Source organism: Megachile rotundata, chromosome 12, assembly GCF_050947335.1.
Source record: "Megachile rotundata isolate GNS110a chromosome 12, iyMegRotu1, whole genome shotgun sequence".
In the NCBI taxonomy this organism is placed as follows: domain Eukaryota; kingdom Metazoa; phylum Arthropoda; class Insecta; order Hymenoptera; family Megachilidae; genus Megachile; species Megachile rotundata.
This window is the reverse complement of record NC_134994.1, coordinates 15712260-15735431: the sequence shown is the minus strand read 5'-3', so window position 1 is coordinate 15735431 and position 23172 is coordinate 15712260. Positions and strand designations below refer to the sequence as shown.

General features: G+C 41.5%; 2 protein-coding genes across 12 annotated transcripts in view; both read right to left on the bottom strand.

Annotated features, from left to right (window-relative positions):
- Positions 1-525: 525 nt before the first annotated feature.
- On the bottom strand, positions 526-6848 carry Oseg6 (intraflagellar transport protein Oseg6). Of its 3 annotated transcripts, none has more exons than XM_012281182.2 (19): positions 6221-6848; positions 5735-6114; positions 5440-5650; positions 5259-5371; positions 4781-5198; positions 4475-4723; positions 4267-4392; positions 3929-4193; positions 3638-3836; positions 3482-3579; positions 3130-3412; positions 2823-3054; positions 2500-2752; positions 1971-2431; positions 1808-1904; positions 1529-1735; positions 1167-1453; positions 1019-1095; positions 526-955 (listed from the first exon to the last, which is right to left on the bottom strand). In XM_012281182.2, the coding sequence occupies exons 1-19, from the start codon at positions 6233-6235 to the stop codon at positions 829-831; spliced, it is 4098 nt and encodes a 1365-aa protein (XP_012136572.2). In that variant the 5' UTR covers positions 6236-6848; the 3' UTR covers positions 526-828. The 3 variants fall into 3 exon arrangements, with proteins under 3 accessions (XP_012136572.2, XP_012136571.2, XP_003701564.2); XM_012281181.2 differs by having other exon boundaries at positions 3896-4193; positions 6221-6847; XM_003701516.3 differs by having other exon boundaries at positions 3896-4193; positions 4475-4708; positions 6221-6845.
- A 2107-nt stretch (positions 6849-8955) lies between these two features.
- Prosap (SH3 and multiple ankyrin repeat domains prosap) overlaps positions 8956-23172 on the bottom strand; it is a 98641-nt gene continuing 84424 nt past the window's right edge. For 6 of the 9 annotated variants that reach the window (XM_076537864.1, XM_076537868.1, XM_076537870.1 and 3 more), the window contains 13 exons: positions 21202-21382; positions 20779-21098; positions 20081-20345; positions 16771-17509; positions 16250-16479; positions 15430-15606; positions 15135-15345; positions 14848-15049; positions 14434-14743; positions 14158-14351; positions 13853-14014; positions 12387-12687; positions 8956-12266 (listed from right to left, as the gene is read on the bottom strand). In XM_076537864.1, the coding sequence (XP_076393979.1) occupies positions 11050-12266; positions 12387-12687; positions 13853-14014; positions 14158-14351; positions 14434-14743; positions 14848-15049; positions 15135-15345; positions 15430-15606; positions 16250-16479; positions 16771-17509; positions 20081-20345; positions 20779-21098; positions 21202-21382 (4509 nt within the window). In that variant the 3' untranslated portion in view covers positions 8956-11049. The remainder of the gene's footprint in view (positions 12267-12386; positions 12688-13852; positions 14015-14157; positions 14352-14433; positions 14744-14847; positions 15050-15134; positions 15346-15429; positions 15607-16249; positions 16480-16770; positions 17510-20080; positions 20346-20778; positions 21099-21201; positions 21383-23172) is intronic. The other 3 variants (XM_076537872.1, XM_076537873.1, XM_076537871.1) reach the window with 2 other exon arrangements.

The window sequence follows — 23172 nt, the reverse complement described above, 5'->3', positions numbered from 1 at the left end:
GAAATCTTTAAAGTTCTACTTACAAATCTTTGAATTGTAAGTTTAGCACATGCGTATACAACGTGTCCCATTATCACTTGAACTTAAAATTGTTTTATACGTATCTATACTTATATGTATTGTTTTGTTATCATATGTATAAACAATGTGAAGTATTTCGTATCTATAATTTTTTCAATTTCCTTAGTTTAAAAAATCTAATTTTTTTTTTATAATGTTTTATAATGCTATATACTTTCATGAAATACGTATAGATAATATTGAGATTTTTCGATTAAAAGAAGTTTAATTACATTAATATAATTTAATTAATTGTGTAGACGAAATTGTGGAAAGGTTGTTTTGAATGTCAATTTTTGCAAAATTATAATGATTCGTTTCATTAGTTAAGAATCAGATAGTACATAAAATTTTCAACGAGTCATTTTGTAATTTCAATTTTTCAAAGTCATGCCATGCCGTCATGTTTACCGTATATGTTTTCATATATTTGTATGCATGAATGCTGATAAAATGGATCTCAACTTAAGTATAACATGTTAGATGTCGCTTTTATTTCTTACTTTTCTGTATGTGTTTTACAGATGCAACAAAAGTCAAGTCAATTACAATTGAGACTAGTTTACTGAAGGCAATATCTACATACATATCATTTATGTTTCTATGCAATAGCATTATTTAATTTATGTATAACATTTATAAATAGTTTATGAAATTATGTGATAAACTACTTGTACTTGATTACATTGTACTCATATCAGACGGCGCCATTTCATACAAATAGTTTCGTAAAATTGAACTATAGTAGCAAAATAAAAAAGAACATAATTATACTTTCACTGAAGATTTTTCCTCCTGAAAATCAAGATATGGACGGATATTAAGAGTGGATTGAATCATGTTAACGTCTACTTTCTCCGAACACATTGGACAAGTTTGTTCAGATTCGACGATCCTAAGAAAATGAAAGTTGAAATGATTACAAACATCACACTTAATACAAATTCAATGTATATACCTTAAAAGTTCACTTCTTATAGCGGGAAAATCACATTGTGGACAGGCTGTAAAATCGTCTTCTATAATATGTCGTCCCTAAAAATTGTCGCACGCGATTAAAAACACCCATCTAAATTTTAACTAAGGTATAGTTATTAAAAACTAACAGTAGCTATACAAAACGGTATCGTATTTTTGCACTTATCACAGGTAACTTCCGTTTCTGGAAGTTTACTTTTACAATAAGGACATGGAGTTAAAGGTTCATCTTCGATTTCGTTATCTTTTGACTTCGGTGGTTTCCGTACAATGGCTTCAATTTTTTTGCTGTATTTAGTATCAATTTGATTTCTATACTCTGGACGCATTAGCATAGCAGCAAAATTAAATGCAGCGTATTTCAATCCAGCTCTTTGACATTCGATTACGGTAGAAGTTAAGATTGGAACTATGTCTGTAATATTTCGATAATCAAATTTTTATCGTTTCTGTTATACTACCCTTAAGTATCAAATTTTGCTTTACTAACGTGACGGGAATTTTGAAATATTATTAGCCACTCTTATTAACATGCGTGCACCTCGTAGATGATCATTTCTTTTTACATGAAGTCTAACGAGAATGTACGAGTGCAAGAGTCTTAAGTTATTTTGCATTTCCGAAGGTATATTAATTTTGTTTCTTTTTAACTCTTGGTACATACTAAACAAAACATCATGGGCATTTCGATAATTTCCTATAACACAATTTCTTATTCAGTATAAATTACTTTGCGAAATGTATTCGATAAATGTACTATAAAATATACCATTAACTTGCTCTTCATTTGCAATTATCATTGCTGTTTTTGCAGCATCTTTGTATTGTTTTCTCGCCATGTATAACCGGAACAAATATTTTGGGTCCTACAAACATATCAATATGTATGTGTACTCTAAGTTGTTATATTATTACATAATGCTAAGTATTACCTTTGGTAATCCATCACCACCAAGTAAAAAATCTATCAGCTGATTTGCTAATTTATCATCTTTTGAAGAAGCAACTGTATCGATAGCTAACGTGAGAACTTCATTCTCATCTGTTACTAATTGTGCAGCTTTTAATAAGTGCCTTAATGCCCTTTGGTATTCTTTAGCATAAAAATAATACTTTCCAGCTAAAAGGTTATTCTTTTGGGACTCAAAATGCATTGCAAGACTTTTGAAATCTTCCTTTCGCTCACTGCTATCGTCGATAGCATTTATTAAAATTTCTCCGTACAATTCCATTTTCCCATGTTGATTAGCTAACTGGAAAGCTTCATCGTGACAATTTGATAAGATCAAAAATTTAATTGCCGAATTATAATCGTTCAGTTTTTGAAAATATTTTGCAACCATTTTAGCACCCTCTATACTTTTAGTTTGTTGTACGATTTCAACGCTTCGTGCTGTAAGTATAAAATTGTAAAAAAATGATTTGATCAAATTTTAGGTGTAAATACATATATTAAATTACCAGGGTTGTTTAGATGCTCCAGATTAATTCTAATTATGTTTTCGTAATCCTTTGCAGTTTCATATGCTTTTGCTGCCTCGTCATATTTGCCTTCTGCTTCTTTGGCTTTAGCATACTGTATATTAATCTTAGCGGATGATATTTGTGGCAAAAGTTGTCCGACCTTTTGCCAATTTTTTAGTTTTATATACGCGGAGGCTGCTTTGTCAAAATATTCAGCTTTTTCATACAATAATGCAGCTTCGTTAAATTGCTGTAATTTATTTTTAAATAAAGAGAGCGTTAGTGTCATTATAAAATGTAATGTACACAGTTACACGTACTTTCATTAATTCCAATATTTCTGCACACTCCTTTCGTAATTGTCTCGGACTTTCGTTATCCATAGCTATGCTCACACCTCTTCTGCTGTCACCGCATCTAATGGACATTCTTGCAACACCGGCAAGACATAAATTTCGATGATGCGGATTATGTGCAGTTGTGTTGGATGTTGAATTATTTGAAATTACTAATCCACGTTCATAATTTGTCAAAGCTTTTGGATAATTACCTCTAAGGAAATAAAATTGACTTTTTACGTACTGTTGTATTTTTAATAATTTACACATACTTCGCGATATCCCTTACGTGAATTCCAATTGTTGGGCATATTCCCTAGCAATATAAGGAATTTCATCAGCTTTCAATTTTTGTGCTAAATTTAATGCTTGTTCCCACTGCATTAAATCTCTTCTTAAATACAATGCTTGTATTGGTTCTGATGATTGTAAAAAAAATTTTTCTGCCTGATTATATTCACCAAGTAATACACATGCATGACCATATAATAATGATAATTCATCTATATCTTGCATGTTTTCTAATGCCCACACCATCGAAGCATCCTCGAGATATCGATATATACGAATTGCTATGGTTGAAAATAATTACTGCAGATATATAATTAATGTATGTATTAATAATGATATTTAGAATATACCAAAGTCGATGTCCAAGTTTGCAATTGCACTTTCCCCTAGCATTAACCATGATTCTTTCTGATTAATTTGTTCACAAGTATTCCATGCTTGTTGAAATCTGAGATGTAATAAATACATAATTTATACCCATTAAGTTAGAATAATACAATGCTTACCTCCTACACAGAATTTGAGTTTCTAAGAACTTTTCCATTTTCTTAGATTCTACAATGTTTCCTGTATCTTCAAGAGAAGATAGCGTCATTTGAGCCAATTTATTACCGGATGAACTTAATGTTAATTCTCCAGAATACATTAACAATGGTAATGTTTCGGATGGTAGCTTCGTCGTGTTTATTTTTATGATTTTTGTACCTGTTTAAAAATGTATTTTATATATTTACTTTAGCTATGGTGTAGTATTTTTAACTTACCTTCAATAAAATATTTTACAAATATGTACATACTAACGATATTCTTATTGTATGCAGCAAATATATTACGCTCCAAAATATTTTGATCCCAAATTATGCCCTGTATGCAGTCCGGACAATCGGGAATTTGTAAAATAGTTTCTTGCATGGGATTGTATACATAAACATCAAGTTTATTATCTATAAAACATAATTGTGTTCCATTTGCATCTAAATAGATTTCCTTTATACTATTATTATGTACATATTCCATACATTGATTAAAAACTTCGAGGCAAAAGAAAATTATGTGACCCATCTGGACATACATGAACGTAAATTAGTCTGATTGATACATATCGAGATTCGTATACTTTGTAAAAATAACTTACATCACTACCATAAATTAAGAAATCTGTACTAAGAGCATGGCACGTTATTCTGAAATCTGAAGTATTTAGATCCGGAAATATTTTTGTATCTTTCCCTTTATTTGTTAGCGTCTGATCAGCTTTAATCTGCAATGGTAATACGTTAATATACATACAAGTTAATAATATCTCTTAGCGAATTTTGTGTTCATCGAAATATACTTGTTACCGAGTGCAATTGTAATTTTCCATCAAATAAAACAGATACATAAGTTTCATTCAATCGTATGCTATCTATTGTAGCCAGGTAATCTCTTTCAAAATGTACTGCAGTATTATAATGGGTTCCAGATATGTCCCAAAATAGTGCTCTATTATTTAAACCTACTGCTGCGTGCATAGGACCTATTGCTAATACGGACGGTTCTATTATAGTGTCAATTATTATTGGCTCTGACTTTTCCTGAAATGTGATTTTCTATTACTTATATAGTTTTATACAATTAAAGTTTTTTATCATACACGTCGTATGTACCTTGTCTAAAGTGTAGAGATGAATTGTTACTTCTGTTAAACTAGTGAGTAAGGCAATTCTGTTCCCATAAACGCTAACTAATTTTGGAATTTGTATTAAATAGACTAAGACACTACCACTGTAAGTCACAGCTGCTACCATTGTTCCATCCATTGACCATTCTACTTTACTAATTCCAGTTTCACCACTGATAGTAATTAACTTGTCAGTCTCTTCCAAACTTTGTAAATTATGTATCTTTATAGTATTATCTCCACAAGTAGCAACTTTCCCTATTACTTCGCTTATAGCTAAATCAGTTAAAGAATCTTTATGATTTTTAATCTGAAACAACTCTTGGCCAACTTCTTTAATATGTGTTGAAATTGCGGTAAAATATCCAGTTTCAAACCCTACTAAGATATACCCATCTCCATACCTAAAATTTGATATTTTTCATAATATTGCGTTTAATCTATTTAATAACTTGTAATCTTACCATTTGTATGTAACAATTGAACCATAACGTTTTTGAAAGGCTAATTCAATGGGATTTTCTGGATCCAAAATATTGTATAGAAACAAAGTAGTTTTACTAATAATAAGGGAGACCTAATGAATAATAACAAATTAATATTTTACTGAAAGAAATACAATGGCATTAGATAAAAGAATCATACAGTATTTTCACCCCCAATTCTGTGATCCATTTTCATTTCATTAAACTGAATATCAGATGCATCTCCTTGAAGCGGTATCTCACGGCGTGTATCTCCATCACTAGTACTAATAGTTAAAATTTTGTCTTCACTGACCAAAGCAAGGAGCCCTTCATAAGACCAAATACCACAAATTATTCGTTTTTTGTGCTTCCCCAAAATTGGTATTCGTCTGTATATGAATCAATAAATTTATATAGTAAATAAAGTTAGAATAATGCATGTAAATTATATGTATTAGCATAGGACATCATACTTGGCATTTATATGATCATAAAGTACTAAATTTCCTTTTTGTGTTCCTACTGCCAATAAGCAAGTTCTTTTTGCCCACATCATGCATGTTAGTCCATCTCTTACACCGGCATCTATTTGTGACTTTTTTCCAGTCGTTGCATCCCATAATGTGATAACAGAAGAATTTTGTGATATAATAGCCAATAAATCTCCATCAGCATCCCATCCAAAACCGGTACATAAACCAGCAATTTGAATACGTTCTTTTAAATCACCTTGTCTGTCAAAAATAGCAACAGAGGAATCGTATCCAGTAGTTGCTAAATGAGTACTGTTTCCAGGACGCCATGAAATAAATACAGTACCAGGGCCATGAGGTTGATACAACTGATAAAGAACCTACAACAAAAGGTCTAATAGATATACATCCATTTACAAAGAACAACTGTACTTCAATAATAATTTAAAACCCGCTTTTAGCGTGCTTATTAATTATACAACATACCTTCTCTGACGACATTTTTTAAGAGAAATTTTTTTAAACGATAGAATCAAGAAGGTTGATCGCCTAGTCACATATAGAAATACTACAGCGTTTCATAATTACAATACTGATTTACTAGTTTACATCCTACACGCGTAACATTACTCGCCATGTTGTTTATATTTTAGAAGTACTCGATCAATTCTACATTGTTTTCGGTATTGTTGCTATGGATTAGCGATAAGTGATACGATATATCAGGACTTGTAGTCGGATTACGCTATTTTATTAATGACATTTATGTTACTTTCATCTGAAATTGTATTTTCGAGATCAAGAAAAACGAACAGTTTAAAAATTTGAAGTTCTGCCGCAGGCGGGACAAATGATGGAATTCTGATACAATGCATTTTTGCCATCCGATTAGTATTCTCGTATCGTATTCTACTACATCGATTGAGATTAGAATTATATTATAGCGCTACAAGTGTTACGAACACGGCACTTCTGCTCCTTTCGACTTAATTATTTTGTGTCAAGCATTGCGATACGTACATGAGCCGCCAATGTCAATTCTACTGCGCATGCAAAGTGCAATATTTCGGCACTTTGACAACGTAGTATGGTCCCTGAGGCATTTAGAAACAAATTTCTATTAGGGTTTAATGCGTTTTGATGTCTAATAAAGCCAGGAAATCAATTTTTGTCGAATTCGGTCCAAAACGGTACAGGTGGCGCCATCTAGCGGTGAGCGGCGGAACTACGAAACACTAAAATTTCGATTTTCTCGTAAACTAGGGACTTTTCCAAAATTCCGAGATACACAAATTGTTCCTTGTGGCCTAAGGAATCGAACGAATCTAATTATAGCCTGCTAGGACCATTATTAAAGAAAATAGAAAAATAGCCCATTTCGTGGACTAAAAAATTGCCGTCCATCTAGCGGTGAAAGTTGGAACTACAAAAATAGAAAATCTCGATTTTCTCGAAAACTAGGGACTTTTCCGAAATTCTGAGATATACGAATTCTTCCTTGTCGCCTACGGAATCGAACGAATCTAATTATAGCTGGCTAGGACCATTATTAAAGAAAATAGAAAAATAGCCCATTTCATGGACTAAAAAATTGTCGTCCATCTAGCGGTGAAAGTTGGAACTACAAAAATAGAAAAATGCGATTTTCTCGAAAATTAGCGAACTTTGAGTACTTCTGAGGCTCAGAAAGTGTTATGTGATCGCATTCGAAGCAAAATAATGCAACACAAGCTCCCTAAAGGCTTTAATAAAGAAAATAAAAAAAAGGTCATTTTATGGAGAAAATTTGTGGCGCCATCTAGCGGCGAAACTGCGAACTAAACTGAAAAAACGTATGTGCTAAAAATTGATTTTCTGGGCTTAATAGGCAAAAAAATGCATAACTTATTCAACAAAAATTGCTTCAAAATGTCTAAAGAAGCATACTACATCGTCAAAGTTGCGAAATATTACTTTTTATATTTTTCCTTAACGCGTGTTAGCATATACGTTTTTTCAGTTTAGTTCGCAGTTTCGCCGCTAGATGGCGCCACAAATTTTCTCCATAAAATGACATTTTTTTTATTTTCTTTATTAAAGCCTTTAGGGAGCTTGTGTTGCATTATTTTGCTTCGAATGCGATCACATAACACTTTCTGAGCCTCAGAAGTACTCAAAGTTCGCTAATTTTCGAGAAAATCGCATTTTTCTATTTTTGTAGTTCCAACTTTCACCGCTAGATGGACGCCAATTTTTTAGTCCACGAAATGGGCTATTTTTCTATTTCCTTTAATAATGGTCCTAGCAGGCTATAATTAGATTCGTTCGATTCCTTAGGCCACAAGGAACAATTTGTATATTTTGGAATTTTGGAAAAGTCCCTACGTTTCGAGAAAATCGGGATTATCTATTTTTGTAGTTCCAACTTTCACCGCTAGATGGACGGCAATTTTTTAGTCCATGAAATGGGCTATTTTTCTATTTTCTTTAACACGTTCCGTGCCACGTGTACCACCGGTGGTACACGGTAAACTTGATCGTCAGGCCACGTGTACCACCGGTGGTACACGCAGTCATATTTATTCAGTGCGCTGAAAACATATATTTTATTACAAATATAATTTTGTAAACTATATTTCTACCTAAAAAATGAAGCATTATACAAGATGCAGTATAGAACAAAAGAAAAAAAGAATTACTTATGTATTGAGGATGTAATGAAATATTGTGTGATAATATATTAATCTTTAGTCAAAATATCAAATGGCCTGAACGACAAGTCAGGCAAAAATGGCTTGGCACGGAACGTGTTAATAATGGTCCTAGCAGGCTATAATTAGATTCGTTCGATTCCTTAGGCCACAAGGAACAATTTGTATATCTCGGAATTTTGGAAAAGTCCCTAGTTTACGAGAAAATCGAAATTTTAGTGTTTCGTAGTTCCGCCGCTCGCCGCTAGATGGCGCCACCTGTACCGTTTTCGACCGAATTCGACAAAAATTGATTTTCTGGCTTTATTAGGCATCAAAACGCATTAAACCCTAATAGAAATTTGTTTCTAAATGCCTCAGGAATCATACTACGTTGTCAAAGTCCGCGAAAAACGCGGACAAAGAAGTTGGAAAATCAAGTATAAGAGCTTCGCTCGCTTTCGGCTCGCTCGCTCAATAAATCGTTCTGGTTGCTTATACGACGAGAGTGATTGAATTAATTTGAGAAATCGCAAAAAGAGATAACGAGTGTCCATTCTGAAACGGTTTATTGTTTACACGAGCCGTTGTAATGCGTACAATATTGCTTTACTGACCCGAATCAACCAGTCGATCGAGCTTTACAGACGACATACAATATCGGCGATCATTTTCATTTTGTATTTACCGACCGGAAACAAACGATAAAATATATCTAAGGAACATTTAATACTTATCTTTAGAACGATTCATCCTCGACTCGAGAAACTGTTTCTTTCGTTCATGCTTCGAACACAAGCATGTGCGCTGACTTAATTATTAATATTTCGTTTTCTGTCTATGAATATGATTGAACTTGAAAAGGCATAGAAACAATAATTAGGAAGGACGTTGCATTTTCAATGGATACCGCGGACTTATAGATCTAATTCACGCGTTGATCGTGAAACTGATTGATCGATAATAATCGTTCCCATCGTTATTAAGATATTCAATACGTAGCAATTATATATACAGTGTGTAGCAGAGTGGCCGAGAGTCGCGAGATCTTGCTTTATCTTTTGTTTAAACAACCGAATAATTGTCCATTCGACGTTGTTCCTATATACAGAAGATAAATCAACGAGTATTTCGATTCTGTTAGAAAAAAAGAATCGGCGCGTGTACAGGGCGTTCAGAATGTAACAACGAAATACGCAGAGGTGAAATAAAATGTTCACTTTAAATTTCAAACGTTCAATTAACTCTACGAATAAATTCTTTAGCCTAAATCGTAATCATTACTTTCGTAACATCCTGTACAAGTTATCTTTTGATTTTCGTTCAGGTAAAAGGGTCGCTACACGAGTCTTGAATATACGACGACGTTCGCGTCGCTCGAGTTTTTAAAATACTCGTTAAATCAACGACGCGTCTCGCGGCTCTCGGCAATCTGACTTCGAATGGAAGGAATACGATTTCTATCTTACAAGCTGAATAATGGTGGTGCGTTAACGTAGTACAAGTGCGCTTTCTATCAAACGCGATCGCGAGCTTTACGGAGTAAACTTGAACAGCTCATCGTTAAGAAGTTCTATTACTCGTTATTACAAACTAGAAACAATCTCTAATGACTTTGCGAATAGAACAATGTAAATTAGGCTCTTGAGCGGTAGTGTCTAGACGCGTAGTGAAACGGAATCGCGCGCTTTGCTAGCTAAACTACTCGACGATTACTGGCAACTTCGACGAATTCGCTTGTACTCGACAAAAGAAAGTAAAAGGTATCGAACAACGGTTGAATCGCCTCGTAAACAGTTTTAATGCGCGCTGTTCGTCGAAAATGCCTGTTCCGTGCGTCTGATTCGGTGGAATGAGAGAAGTCGATGGCGTTTAGGGGTAAAGGTCGTTATTACATGTAAAAGTATTAAACACGCTTCGTACTTTGATAGAAATATGAAAAACAAACCGATATACTCTACGCGTTTGTTCGTTCGTTCGAGATATCTCACGCGCATACATTCTCGCGCGTATTTCGCAGACAACACACACACGCACGCACGCACATTCTCTCTTTCTCTCCTCTTCTTCTTTTCCGTTTTCTAGTAATACGAGCTACAATACGGTTTGTGGATCTTCTTTGTCGTTCACCCCTTAGGCCATTCCACGAGACGGCTACGGGACGTTGTTGAAACGACGCGAGTAGAAAGTATCGCACTTTTAAATCTACTATATTTTGTAAGTTTTACAAATTCATCGAATACCTTCTTCATCTACCACGGATTCGAGCAACGCGACGCTCGAGTCCCAGAGTGTACGGATACAGAGATTTCGGTTTCTTACAAAACTGTTTTTACTTCGAGAACGTTTCTGGTTGAAAAATTTATTGCAAAAATGGTGGACATTTTTAACGATTCAGTCTCTGTCCTATTTTCTACTCGATGGAATGAATAGGATACAACCGTGCCACAGAGACCATTATGTTCCTTTTACAAAATTCTCGTTGACGTCGGGAAGCGTTTTTGACCGAAAAATTTACCGACGATCGAAAGAACTCTGTCTTTATTTTCTACACGAAGAAAAGAGGTTAAATGGAAAGATATTAAATTGACTCTGGCGATCCTATGTTGTCTTCATCGACGTCCGATTTTGTTGAAATCGGTTTTTTCACTGGTTGTGCAACCGTCCGCCGGAAGCCTTCACTTGACTGTTGGTAACTTTCGGTATAGCGCCGATAATTTTCACGCGATTCTGTTGCTGTTGTTGTTGCGATTGCTGTTGCTGCTTATTATCGCAGAACTGAGGAGGAGGAGCGAACACCAACTCGTCCGAATTCCCGGCGGAGGGACCAGCGTTGAATTCCGGCGGAGGAGGTACGAACAGATCGTTGCTCTGCTCCTCGGCATCCGCTTCGATGGGCGGCGGTAGTTGTGCCAAACTGACCGCGTGTCTAGTGAGCAAACCACTGCCTCCATAGCTGGTTCTCTTGGGATTCATTTCTTTCTCGCTGCCGGTGACCGACAGTACCGTGGTCGAATGTTGCGTCGCTTCGTTCGCGAGATTTCTCGCGGCGGTGTCGTCGAAACCGGTAGGCGGACCTACCGGAACATCTTGATCGGAGCTGACACCGCTCGAACTATTGTCACCGTCCTCGACCAGAGACTGCTGCGTTTGTTGCAAGAGGAAATCGTTGGGATGACTCTTCGAGGACTTCAATTGCGTCCTGACTTTTTGAATTTCTTCGACGCTGAACGAATGCGGCAAGGAACTGCTGCCGGATGAACTCGAGCCAGAGGTGTTCGAATTGCCCGACGTTTCTCTGGTGGATTCGAGTTTTTCCCTCGCAGCTGCTTTCTCCAGTTCTTTCGCGATCTCCGATTCCGCGTCGTCGTCGGTTTCCTCTTCTCCTTCGTCGTTCTCGGACTCGGATAGACTGTAGTCCGGTTCCGGAATAGGTGGCGCGGTGTTCGAAACCGCGTTTCCGGTGTTGTTGTTCGCCACGGACGCTAGGTTCGTGATCGAAGAGCTGGTACCAATCACCTTCTTCTTTCGTTCCCTGATGCCTGCCGTGCTGTGGCTTCGATTGGTCTTCAACGGTTGGGCGTATTGATTATTCGCCGACTGATTGTTGTTCACCTGGTTGTTGTTGCTGACGGCGTTGTTCACGGCCTGCTGGTTGTTCAGAGGCTTGAAGGTCGTGTTGTTCGGTGTACGCAAGCTGTGAGATTTTCTTACGTGACAGCGAGTAGTGTGCGCCGGAAGACTGCGGGAACGATAGCCGACGGTCTTCATGTCTTCCGGCGAGGCGTACAGTTTCGCGCTGTTCGACGGTCGGAAGCTCGACATCACGCCGTAACTTCCATCCGCGGTAGCGGCTGCCAGTTCTAGACGAAACAGGAATAAGTTAACCATTCGTACACGAAGAAAGGTCGATACAGCGATTGTTCGAAGGTAAAATGCTTAAAGTAGATTATCTCAACGACGCGTAACGATGTGTAGAATACCTTTAACTTGCTGTATATGAGCCATGTTATCGTACACGGAGGCCGGCGTAACTACGTCCGGCACGTTTGCGCCCACGTTCACTTTGACGACTTGACCAACCGGTGGCGGAGGTGGTGGATGATTCGGTGGTGGAAGCCCGTTTCTGCCGTTCAACGCGTTCACGTCTTCTTGGCTCCTGTGCCCTTTCGGGGCTAAAATAGACGACTGCGCCTGGACGTTTAAATCCGGGGTACTGTGGAAATCTCGATGAAGGTCGGAACCACCGCCTAATCCGCCGAAGAACCGTACCCTCGAATTCGACTGCGAACAAACGAGTGTACCGATTCAAACGATCCGTCCATGATCAAGCATCATATGTCCAGAGAGATAGCCTTCATGGAACACAATAGCTGGAACGCGCATAGCTGCCACTACGTTACGCGTAACGTAAAATCTGACAGACACTTGGGAAATACGGTAAACAGGTGTTTAGTACGGGAGTTTTAAAGCATCGAGGACAAGCTTTTATCCGTTGATTCATTCGATACGTGCACGGGTAATCCGAAAGAAAACTATAATTAAGCATTTCTAAGTCCGTTGCCTGACGCGTACGTTCAAAATCAGCGATATTTAAAGGTACTTTTAAATTTTGCAGCAATCATTAGTTTTTTTGGCTATTGAAAGTTAATAGAGCAGGGAAAAATAATAATAACGACGACGTTCAAATAGTTGAAAAGTTTGTACAACGAAAACCATAGGTGGATGCATTTAAGACAAGAGAAGAAAAAGGCGAAAGCGAAATAATTAAGATGTTAGTTAGAGAAAAGGCACGATCACACACGGACACGCGCATACATCGTGTCGTGCGAGGCGTGTTCGTTAAGCTGTAGGTGATATCCGATGCTCTTTCGAACATCGGATTTTCATTAGCAAATGGCTTAGTCACCTGGAATCATGCAAGTCACGGACGCGTTAGAAACAAAGTATTTTCGATCAGTAATATAAGTCGTCCTCGTTGTCTCTCTCGTACCAGGAACGCCCCTTGCTGTACACTCGTACTGGTTTGCGAGAAAACTATAACACACATGCGTAAAAAACAGCCACCGATCACCCCGGTGCATGCATCGGAGATGACTTTATTAGCTTTTCCGAGGAAAAATCTTTCGAAATTGTTGGGTCGAACCGGTATATCGAGCAGGAAAGGGTAACGGTACTCGAACCGGGATGATAACTCTGGCGAACACGAGTAACGCGTTTATAGATTATTTTTTCCGAATTGTCGTTGGGAAAAAGTTGGATCGGTCATAATGTTGGTTATAACGTAACAATACGATTTCATCGAAAAGGTATTAGGGATCTAGCAGCTATTACACCAAAGTCTACGGGTCCTATTCGTACGAACGACCAAGCTACGTAGGCAGACCAACAGAAAGAAAATATATTTCCATAATATATAGGAACGTGTGTTCGAGGGAAGTGTTCTTACTTTGCCTTTGCGTTTCATTTCTGCTACGCTCGCGTATACCCTTCCGGTCTTTGCAGGCGAGGAAGGATGCGACTTGGTAGCTTGACCAGTTTGAAAGTGAGAGCTCATCATGGACGAGCTGTACTGACCACTGGTACTACCTTGCTGCCGCTGAAACAGTTCCTGGAAGAAAGGAAGGACAAAGCTGAAGCCTGTCTGTTTGTTCGTGCAATGCCATTCAAAGGAGTACAAGAAGCGCATCGTTCATCGAGATCGAGCACAGGATACGTAGTTCAATGTATGCATCACGAGCTTCCGGTATATACCTCCAGTTCCGCGGCAGTGATCCTGCTGGAAGTTGGTCTCGATCGAATACTGGCCGTTCTCGGTTGTACGGGCGTGTTCTGTCCGGTGTTGGGTCCTGTGGATGGTTGCTGCGGAAGATGAATCGATTCCGCGCTGCTCGATTTGGCCCCGGTCGATGTTATTTCGTCGTGGTCGTCTCTCTCGCCGCCACCTTCTATACGCGCGTGTAACGGACCAGCACGTTTTCATCAACGTTTCTTTATATCGTACAACGTATCGGTTATGGCGTAACATACCTAATCCAGCGACCATCGATCTTGCTCGCGCTCGACCGACGCTCAGAGTGGTCTTCGGATCCCTTCGAGGTGGCATAGGAGCCGGCGATCTACCGAGCGTACCACCGATCACCACGTTATTGTTACCTTTACGCGGAAGGGTCGCGTACTGTCTCTGAATGGGTTGACTAGTTGGCAGCAGGGCTGCCGATTGCGAATTCGGGAGGCTGATCACCGGGGACACCACCGTCATCCTGACCAGTTCCCCGGACTTTCTGATCAAGTCTACCACGTGTTCGTGCGATGCCGTTGTCACGTCCTCGCCATTGATCTGTGAAAAGTATGGTATCGATAATACACCATCGGAACACTATGTTTTAATGTGTCTTTGTGCATTGACAACATACACGCTGGAGTATCAAAGGAAAAACTTACTTGAATAAGGAAGTCCCCTTTTCGGAGACCAGCCAGATCGGCCACGCCTCCTTGATCAACGTCGTCCAGGTATTGCAAGGCGGGGTACCTGGCAGATGGCGTCAGTTCCATCAAAGGCGAAGTTGCCTTGGCACCTCGCAGCACGAAGCCAAAACCTTTTCTAGAACGATGCAGCACCACGGTACGAGGTTCGGACGTAACTCTGCGAATGACAGTTAGATCGTTGTACGGAAATTCCGAAGACCGTCAGAAAGAGCTAAACGAACGAAGAGACACGATGGACTTACGGTTTCTTCAACCTGGGCGCAGTAGCGAAATACTTATGCTGCGATTCTCTGCGGCCCAGTACTCTGTTACGGCCATCCCTGGCAGGTTGAGGACCCAAAGGGATATTTGTATGGCGAAGTCTAACTTCCTGCACGCAGTGCGCAGGAAACAGACCCGTGCCTTGACCACGGAGGACTCCTTCGAGAAGACCACAGTCGGTAGCTCCCGTGACTGTTACGAGTAAACGAACAAAAATACGCTTATCGATCGAAGATGCCTGTTAAACGACGTAATCGAAGTCGAACAACCAACTACCTTCGAGGATGTCCCCTTGATTGATGTTCAGGTGTCCCAGGATTCCGCTGTTGTAGCTTTCGACGCACACAACGGTGGTTCCAGGAATGGACAGAGAATTCGTGGTGTCCGACTGGGAGGTCCCGACTCCGGAACTGTCGCTGATCACATCGGACGCGGTGTCACCCAGGCTCTTGTCTAGAAATTCACGGAATAAATGGGGACTCGATTCGAGCATCGTCATTCGATCAGCTTGGTCGTCTTAGAGCGATGAACCTCATGCAACGCTAGTTGATTTTCTATGATTATGTATGTATATGTATGTATGTGTGTATGTATGTATGTATGTATGTATGTACGTATGTGTGGTGCTACCTTAAAGCTACCAAGAACTCGTCACTGAAACTGTCTATAACTATACAGCACGTGGCGGTACCGAAAGTCTAGGTTGCTGTGATGTTACATCCGCTAAGACAGCTAGGTATAGTAAGCGCGCGGAGATCGTTCTATTCGGTATAAAGAGGAGCAAAGTTAGCTGAGTCCAGCATGGCGCGTATACCATTTCTGATGGTGATGGTTCGACGTTCGAGTCACGCCGCATATAAAAAGTAATCTCTCGCTTTCCCTTCTTTTTTGTTCTATGTCTGTTCGCGTCGTTCTCGCATTCGTGTATCCATAAACACGCACCAAAGGAGATCCTCGTTGAAGGGTGGTGGTTTTCGTGAAACGCATTCTCGCCGGCGCGGCGCGCCGCGGCATTTCCTTCTCTCGTCCGACGAGAGAGAGCGTGGTTAAAGGTCGAAGAAAATAAACCTGCGCGCGTGTGTGTGTTTGTGTATACCTGTGACGATGCTGGCGGAATCTTCGCCTGACGGTTGATTGCTGCCTTCGGATAGGCTCGAGCTAGCCGAGCTGAAAGGAGCTAGACTCCTGCTGCTCGGTGACGGCGACGGCGGCATCTCCATCGTTCTATGCATGTCGAGACGGTGCTGAAGCTCGAGCCGGTGTTCTTGTAGCCTTGTCAGTCCCTCCAATCTAACGTTCTGATAGTTCTCCGTGGTGGCTGGTAATCTTGAAATGGAGCGTAACTCGTATAGCGTCGAACGCGTGATCGTTCGACCTGATGATCGACAAATCTCGCGAGATTAGCGTAAATTGTCTTTGCTTCGAATTCGAGTAACCCCAAACGCGAAGGAGCGCGATTATTTTGAACGTTGGCGGAAACGCTGCTCGTTGTCCCTTCCTCGAAAATCGAGCCGGTTCGATCTCCGACAAGAAATAGGAACGAGGTGGGTCAAGAGAGTCGAATTTCGAGAGCAATCGATTGTCGCGAGAGGGATCGCAAAGACAGTTTATGCTTACCTCGCGTTAGGGTCCCTCAGCGAATTGGGGCTCTGGTACTCCGACGCGATCCGATGGCTGTTCTGCTCTAGGGACCTGGTGGTCGCCGCGTGTTGCTCGGACGGTATTCTTTGTAGGTCGTTTCTGGTCGCGTCGATGGACGGTACTCTGGCGAGGTTGCCGTGATGCGAATCGGTCCTCGCGATACCCCCGGTCGTACCGGCGTACTGCTCACCGGACAAAGTCCTGCTCGGATATTGCTCGGTGGACGGTACTCTGGTGAGCGTACCGATCGGGTACTGTTCGGTGGACGGTACTCTGGTGAGCGTACCGGTGGTAGCCGCGGAGTATTGCTCGGAGGAGGAGAGCCTGATAATCGTGGTGGCACCGGTCGTCGTAGCGATCGGGCTGGCGTATTGCTCTCCGGACGGTACTCTGTTCAGCGTCCCCGTGGATAGGTACTGTTGTTGTTCCGTGGACGGTACTCTGGTCAGGTTGCCGGTCGCGTATTGCTCGGCGGACGGTACTCTCGTGATCGCGTTGATACTCGACGCGTACTGCTCCACCGAGATCGTTCTGGTGAGGCTAGGCCCGCCGGAAGCGGTCGTTCCGGCAGCGACGTGATGCTGCTGTTCCGCGGACGGTATCCTGGTCAGGGTGCCCAAGTTACTGGCCGAGCAGCTCGTGGTCATCGTGGACGCGCCGCCAAAAGCCACCGAGCGTCGCTTCGGGTTGTAGCGTGGCGGCCCTTTAAACGGTACTGGAAAATCGAGGGTTGCAAGGTTAAGTAAAGAAAGGATTACTTAGCCTTACAAGTAGCGCAGCTCGCCGAACGCTTTATTCGTCTTCCTCTCCGAGCGAACGCGACTCGTTTCTCCTCTAGCTATCTATCTCTCTCTCTCTTTCTCCCTCTTTCTCTCTCTCTCCCTCTCTCTTGCACACACGCACACACACTCTCCCTCTCTTTTTTCCGACGGAGAAAACCGTTCGACCCTCGGTCCTTTTTCTCCTTTCGCGAGTCCGAAGATACCACGCCCGATTTCCCGGCAGGTGACGCGCGAACTTTTCAACGAGTTGCGCGAGCCGTTTCGAGCGTGCTGCTTTCGCAACGGCATGTTCTAGCGCATCTGATTCGGTGCTTTCGAGCGAGATTCGATGTCCGTTCAACGCCCCGCGTTCTCGACGCACCGTTTTACGGATCGAAGATCGCCGCGGAACTTATCGAAGCGGACTCGTAAGCTGTGCTGGTGCACGCACGCACACACGCACGCACGCGCGTCTACTCGAACGTTACTCGACAGCTGATCGTTCGCGCGTTAGAAACAACAACGACTCAACGATGTCGTTAAACTCGAGATACGTAAGGTGGACACTCGTAACGTTTCGTATAGTTTAACACGAATTTAATCGAACATATCACGAGAAAACGGTAAAAGTAAAAGCGGTCGTGCAACGATGCCTCCTGTCGGCAAGGGGAAGCGTGACGGTACCGCGTGTGAACGGCGGGGATCAGCTGCCCCTATGGTTGCCCTTACCGAGAGAAGCCATCTATGCACGCGGCTATACTCGAATAAACGATCGGTGTTTCGCATCGCGTTACGCGCGTCTGTACCATATATAAAAGAAAGCGGTGAATTCAAGCACACGCAACAGTCACGCATTCGTCGCGGTATTTGCTTGTATCTGTTTTGTAGGATACAGTGTGGCCATGGTTACCAGTCACAGTTTTGGTTAGACACAATATTGCGTATCGGTTAATATCGTTACGATCACCACCGTTGGACTTTTCTGTTCGATCACTGTGGCCCACAGTGACACGCGAAAACTCACAAATTACGTTCAAACTACCCAAACATTACTAATCAACTTGTTCTCGCGACTTCAACGCTGCGGGACTTTTCGATCGAACATAATAGTTCACTGTTTTCGCTCGAGATACAATTATTCTATCAGACTGGTGTAAAATGCTTATGGTACATGCGAATTCACGACGAAGTGTCGATCTTCTTTTTTCTCTCTACTTTGAATACTGTTCTAAAATATTTAATTAGCTCCTTTCGTTGAAAAAATATTCAACAAAAGTCTTGAGAAAATTGTTTGCAATATTTTACACCATTTCGGAAGTCGATCGACGATCCGGCAACGATGGTGTCGCTCGGTCCAAAGATACGGCATCGTTAGTTACTCAAAAAAAAAAAAAAAAGAAAAAAAAGAAGCGATCAAAAACCTCGGTCGTTACTTGTAGTTATTGTTACAGAAGAATACTCGACACGTCTTACAAGACCATCACCACCAAAAGATCTCACCAGACTGTTACAATGATCGTACGTTTAATTATACAGCACAAAAACACGAATCACGTACAATCCTGTATACGTACATATACTATATATAGATCTGTACAGTAGTCGACTAATTTACGGTAAGTGTCTCTACTTTCTATCGACAAGCGCTGAAGCGTATGTTGTCTTGAACGAGGAGAAAAAAAGAGAGAAATAAAAAACACAGGAAAACACCAGAATCAAAAACGAAGCTGTACTACGCGCATGCACATGCCAAGCTGTTCACGACGTGCTATCAAATAGTTCGTCGAACGATCTTGATCCAAGTCCACGTTTTTCCTTTTATCTATTCTACTCTTATCGAATAACTCGATCTTCGATTTTACGCAGGCGGATGAATCGTCGCGCACCGTAATCTCGAGTGCGAATCGATGTCGTGTAATATACTGACTAACACTAGGATTTAAGAACACCGAATTAATTCACCGAAATCGAAGGTTAAAGATAAGCTTGGACTTAACGATCGAAACGTATAACATTGACCGACGGATTAACTTTCGAACGATAGAGACTACCTGTACTCACGGAACATATGTACAAGATGGTGCCTCGATTAAAATGACCTACTCAAAGAATCGAATGAACGATTTTTATGCAGAACGGGTGACGCGATGATGCTATACGTAAGATGGGTCAAACGAAAATTTTCTAGGCGAGGACGCCTCGGTGATTTAAAGAGGAACATTATTTCATTTAGCCGTGATCGAGCGTTGGATCTGCGCTTCGTAAGAATTTCATTGTACCCATCTTACATTCATTCTCTGTGCAGGGCGAAATTTATGAAGCAAGAATGAAAATAGCCCTAATATTATATTTAAATTGCTGGTGTCTCGGTTATCCGTTGTTCGAGGGTTAATTCTTTTTTATTCAGCTAGGAAAATGTTTTAATTCCGTAGATAGAAATCGCAGGGATTCTAGCCGGTGTACGATATAGCCCTTTGTCGATTATCCCTCTCTTCGTCGATGTCGGGGGTCGTGGCGGAACTCACCAACTTCTTCAGGCTGATAGTTCTTGATCACCTCGGCTAATTCCATGTTCCCGGCGATCACCGCTACCTGGTACGGTGTTTGGTTCGCGTAATTCAGACTATCTTTCTGGGCACCTCTGAACAGTAACTGGCGTATGCAAGAAGAGTCCGTGTTGTTCACTGCGCAAACGTGCAACGGTGTATTACCGGATGCATTACGCGCGTTCATGTCGGCGCCGTAAAAAAGCAAGTGATCCAGATGCTGGACCAGGTTGTTGCGGCAGGCCTGCGAATATATACCAGCAAAGTTATCGATTATCGAAGGGGAGACGATTATAATTAAACCAAGCTTGGTTCTGTCCTTTAAAGTCGGTTCGCGAGCTAACGAAGAATCGGAGATACAGTCGAGGTACGAAGGGAAAACAAGATTTTGAACATACGAGGTTATCAGGAGACGATAACGATGTTTTTCACCTTCGATGCTTGTTCGATCGATAATAAAGCGAGAGTATATTTAGTAACGACCCGAACTATTTGAGTGTTTAATTCGAGACCGCAAAGTATTTACAACGCGGATAGAGTCGTAATATTCGTTATCGAACTTCTTCAAACACGATTTCGAAACTATATTGTCCGCGACCCAATTATCGTTGTCTTAAATGTTTGGTAAAATTAATTAAAACGTTTAAAGGAGTCGTAGATTAACGGTATCGTATAACCTGATGCACTTCCTGCCAACCCTGCAAATCTTGGGCGCCGATGGTCGCGTGATCATGAAGCAGCGTCTCGCAGAGCATCGGATCCGTTTTGTAAATAACGCTGTAATAAAGTGGCGTCAGACCCTTCGTGTCTTTGTAATTTGGACTGGCGCCAAGTTCCAGTAAGGTTTTCACCGCCTCTAAACTGTTCCTCTCGACGGCTCGATGCATCGCTGTCAATCCCTCCTTCGTTCTATAATCCAACAGGGCGCCACCGTTCACCAGTGCTATTATCACCTTCGACGGTTTCTTCAAAGTGGTGGCCAAGGTCAACGGAGTCTCTGCAACAACGATACAGGTGTTTTTCGTTGGGAATATGCACTCGATAACATGACAGACAAAGTCCGACAAGATGACTAAGTAAGTTAAACGACGCCCTCTTACCCCCGGTTTCCTGGCAATGGAAATTAGGATCTAGACCCTTGCTGCACATCTTGGCGATCTTCTCCACCTGGCTGTTCGCCACGTATTCCAGTAACCTTCGCAGGTTCGTTCGCGTATGCATCGCTTTCAGCTGTTTCTCGTCCAGATGCAGCATCTTGTAGACCCGCCTTTTGTACTTGAGCTGCGAATTTTAAAAGCGACGATACGGATTTACCAAACTATCATCCATCATTCGCGAGAACAGATCGAAGCGAGCAGACTAGGCGACTCCGTCGCGTCTAGACACCGAATATCTTCGTGCCGCGATACCGTCCACGCTCTTTTCGTTCCTCTTTTTCTTTTTCATTTTCTACTAACGATGATCCTACAACAAGTACGAACGCATCGAGTATAAAATTATCCCGACTCGACGGGGATTCACCCTGTCGCTTCCTGGTGGTTTGCCGGTTCTTTGTAATTATCGGAGGCATCATACTTCATAGCGTTAGATCCTGACGGATAGGCAATATCGCAGCTACAACCGCGTTAATGATCACCGTTAGCAGCAATTATGATTATCAAGGGAGCTGCAATGCAAATTGGAGGTGCTGATCGTGCGTATACGTCATCGCCTTATTTTCAAGAACATCTTTTTTGCCATTAGCGAAGCGAATTCTTTCGGTTATAAAGTCGCGATTGCAACGTTAAAGGATTTGTGTGCAACGATGTCGGTCGGACTGTACCAAGAGCTCTTGCAACATGGCCAGCGAAATGGCAGAGGACTTTCGGTTTACTTTCAACGGGAACAGTTTTTGGCTTTCACAACATAATTCAGGCACACCGATTTAAGAGCGAGTGATAAATTCGTGGATTAGCGATGTTTGGCAGTAAAAGAGTTAATAGGAAAATAGTCGGTCAATAGTCGTTTCGCGAGACCAACACGACACGATCGCGGGTACTTAAAGCTGCCTATTCGTCGTGAGTCAGCTCGTCCCTGAAAGTGAATCTCGCGTGACGAGAATCGAGGGTACGCGCGAGCGCAACCGCGATCGATGAGCGTAAGAAATAAAAAAAGAACGTTGTTGCGAACACCGATGGTACCGAATACAGGTGATCTATGGGCCTGTCTAACCTCGCGTATTTATTTCTATCCGCGTTATTGCGTGCAACTTAGCCGCGGTACGAGAGTAAGACGAAGAAACAAAAAAAAAGGGAAAAGTAAAACACGCCGCGTTCCATCTTCGGACGTTCGCACTTTATCTACATCTTCCACCTCGACGATGAAATATTTCGCGAAATGGACGAGCTGAAAATCGTCTGGCTCTCTTCAAGCGGATCAAGGTCGTGCCTGAAGAAGAGAAAAATCGATCATTCTTGGCCTTTAACCGATGGATCGTTAATTTTTCTCGTGCACGGCAAGTCGATCGGAACGATTAAACGCATATTTTTCTTCAATTCATTCGCTGGATCGCGAGACGGAATCTTCATCGAAAGTGGAAGCGAACATTTAACGAATAATAATTAACATGTCAAGAATAGTAGCGCGTTATGTAATTGTTTCAGTAAATTTGGGAAAATTCGATCGAAAAAGGTTCGAATTACGAGCGGGGCATACCAGCTGGATCGAATGTTCAGCGAGGAAACGAGGAAACCGGAACGAAGCCATTCGTCAGAGGTGGTTTTTCGATTACAGGTGACGAACGATACGTAACTCGTGCGACGTGAACGAGACCCGAACTCGGAAAAGTGAATTTCTCGCATCGAGAACGATCCTGCTATCGGCACTGGAACCGATCGAATCTCTCAACGGAGACGAGGACGAAGAACAACAGGGGCGGAACACCGAGATGAGAACTAGATCCGGTTACGCAAGAAAACACCACCACGACCAGGATCCAGATCTCGTTAACCAACCGTGGGATTATTTGTTTTTCGCGAATTCCCGTTTCGAACAGTCATCGACGAGCGACGACACACGGCTCTTCGAGGCGT

Bases quoted from the DNA above. Each gene is read 5' to 3' on its own strand.
- Oseg6 (XM_012281181.2), bottom strand. The intron at 4,724-4,780 runs GTACATACGACG...TATAAGTAATAG, and splicing joins ATCTCTACACTTTAGACAAG to AAAATCACATTTCAGGAAAA. The intron at 2,432-2,499 runs GTAATTTAATAT...TTATACTTACAG, and splicing joins GGAGCATCTAAACAACCCTG to CACGAAGCGTTGAAATCGTA.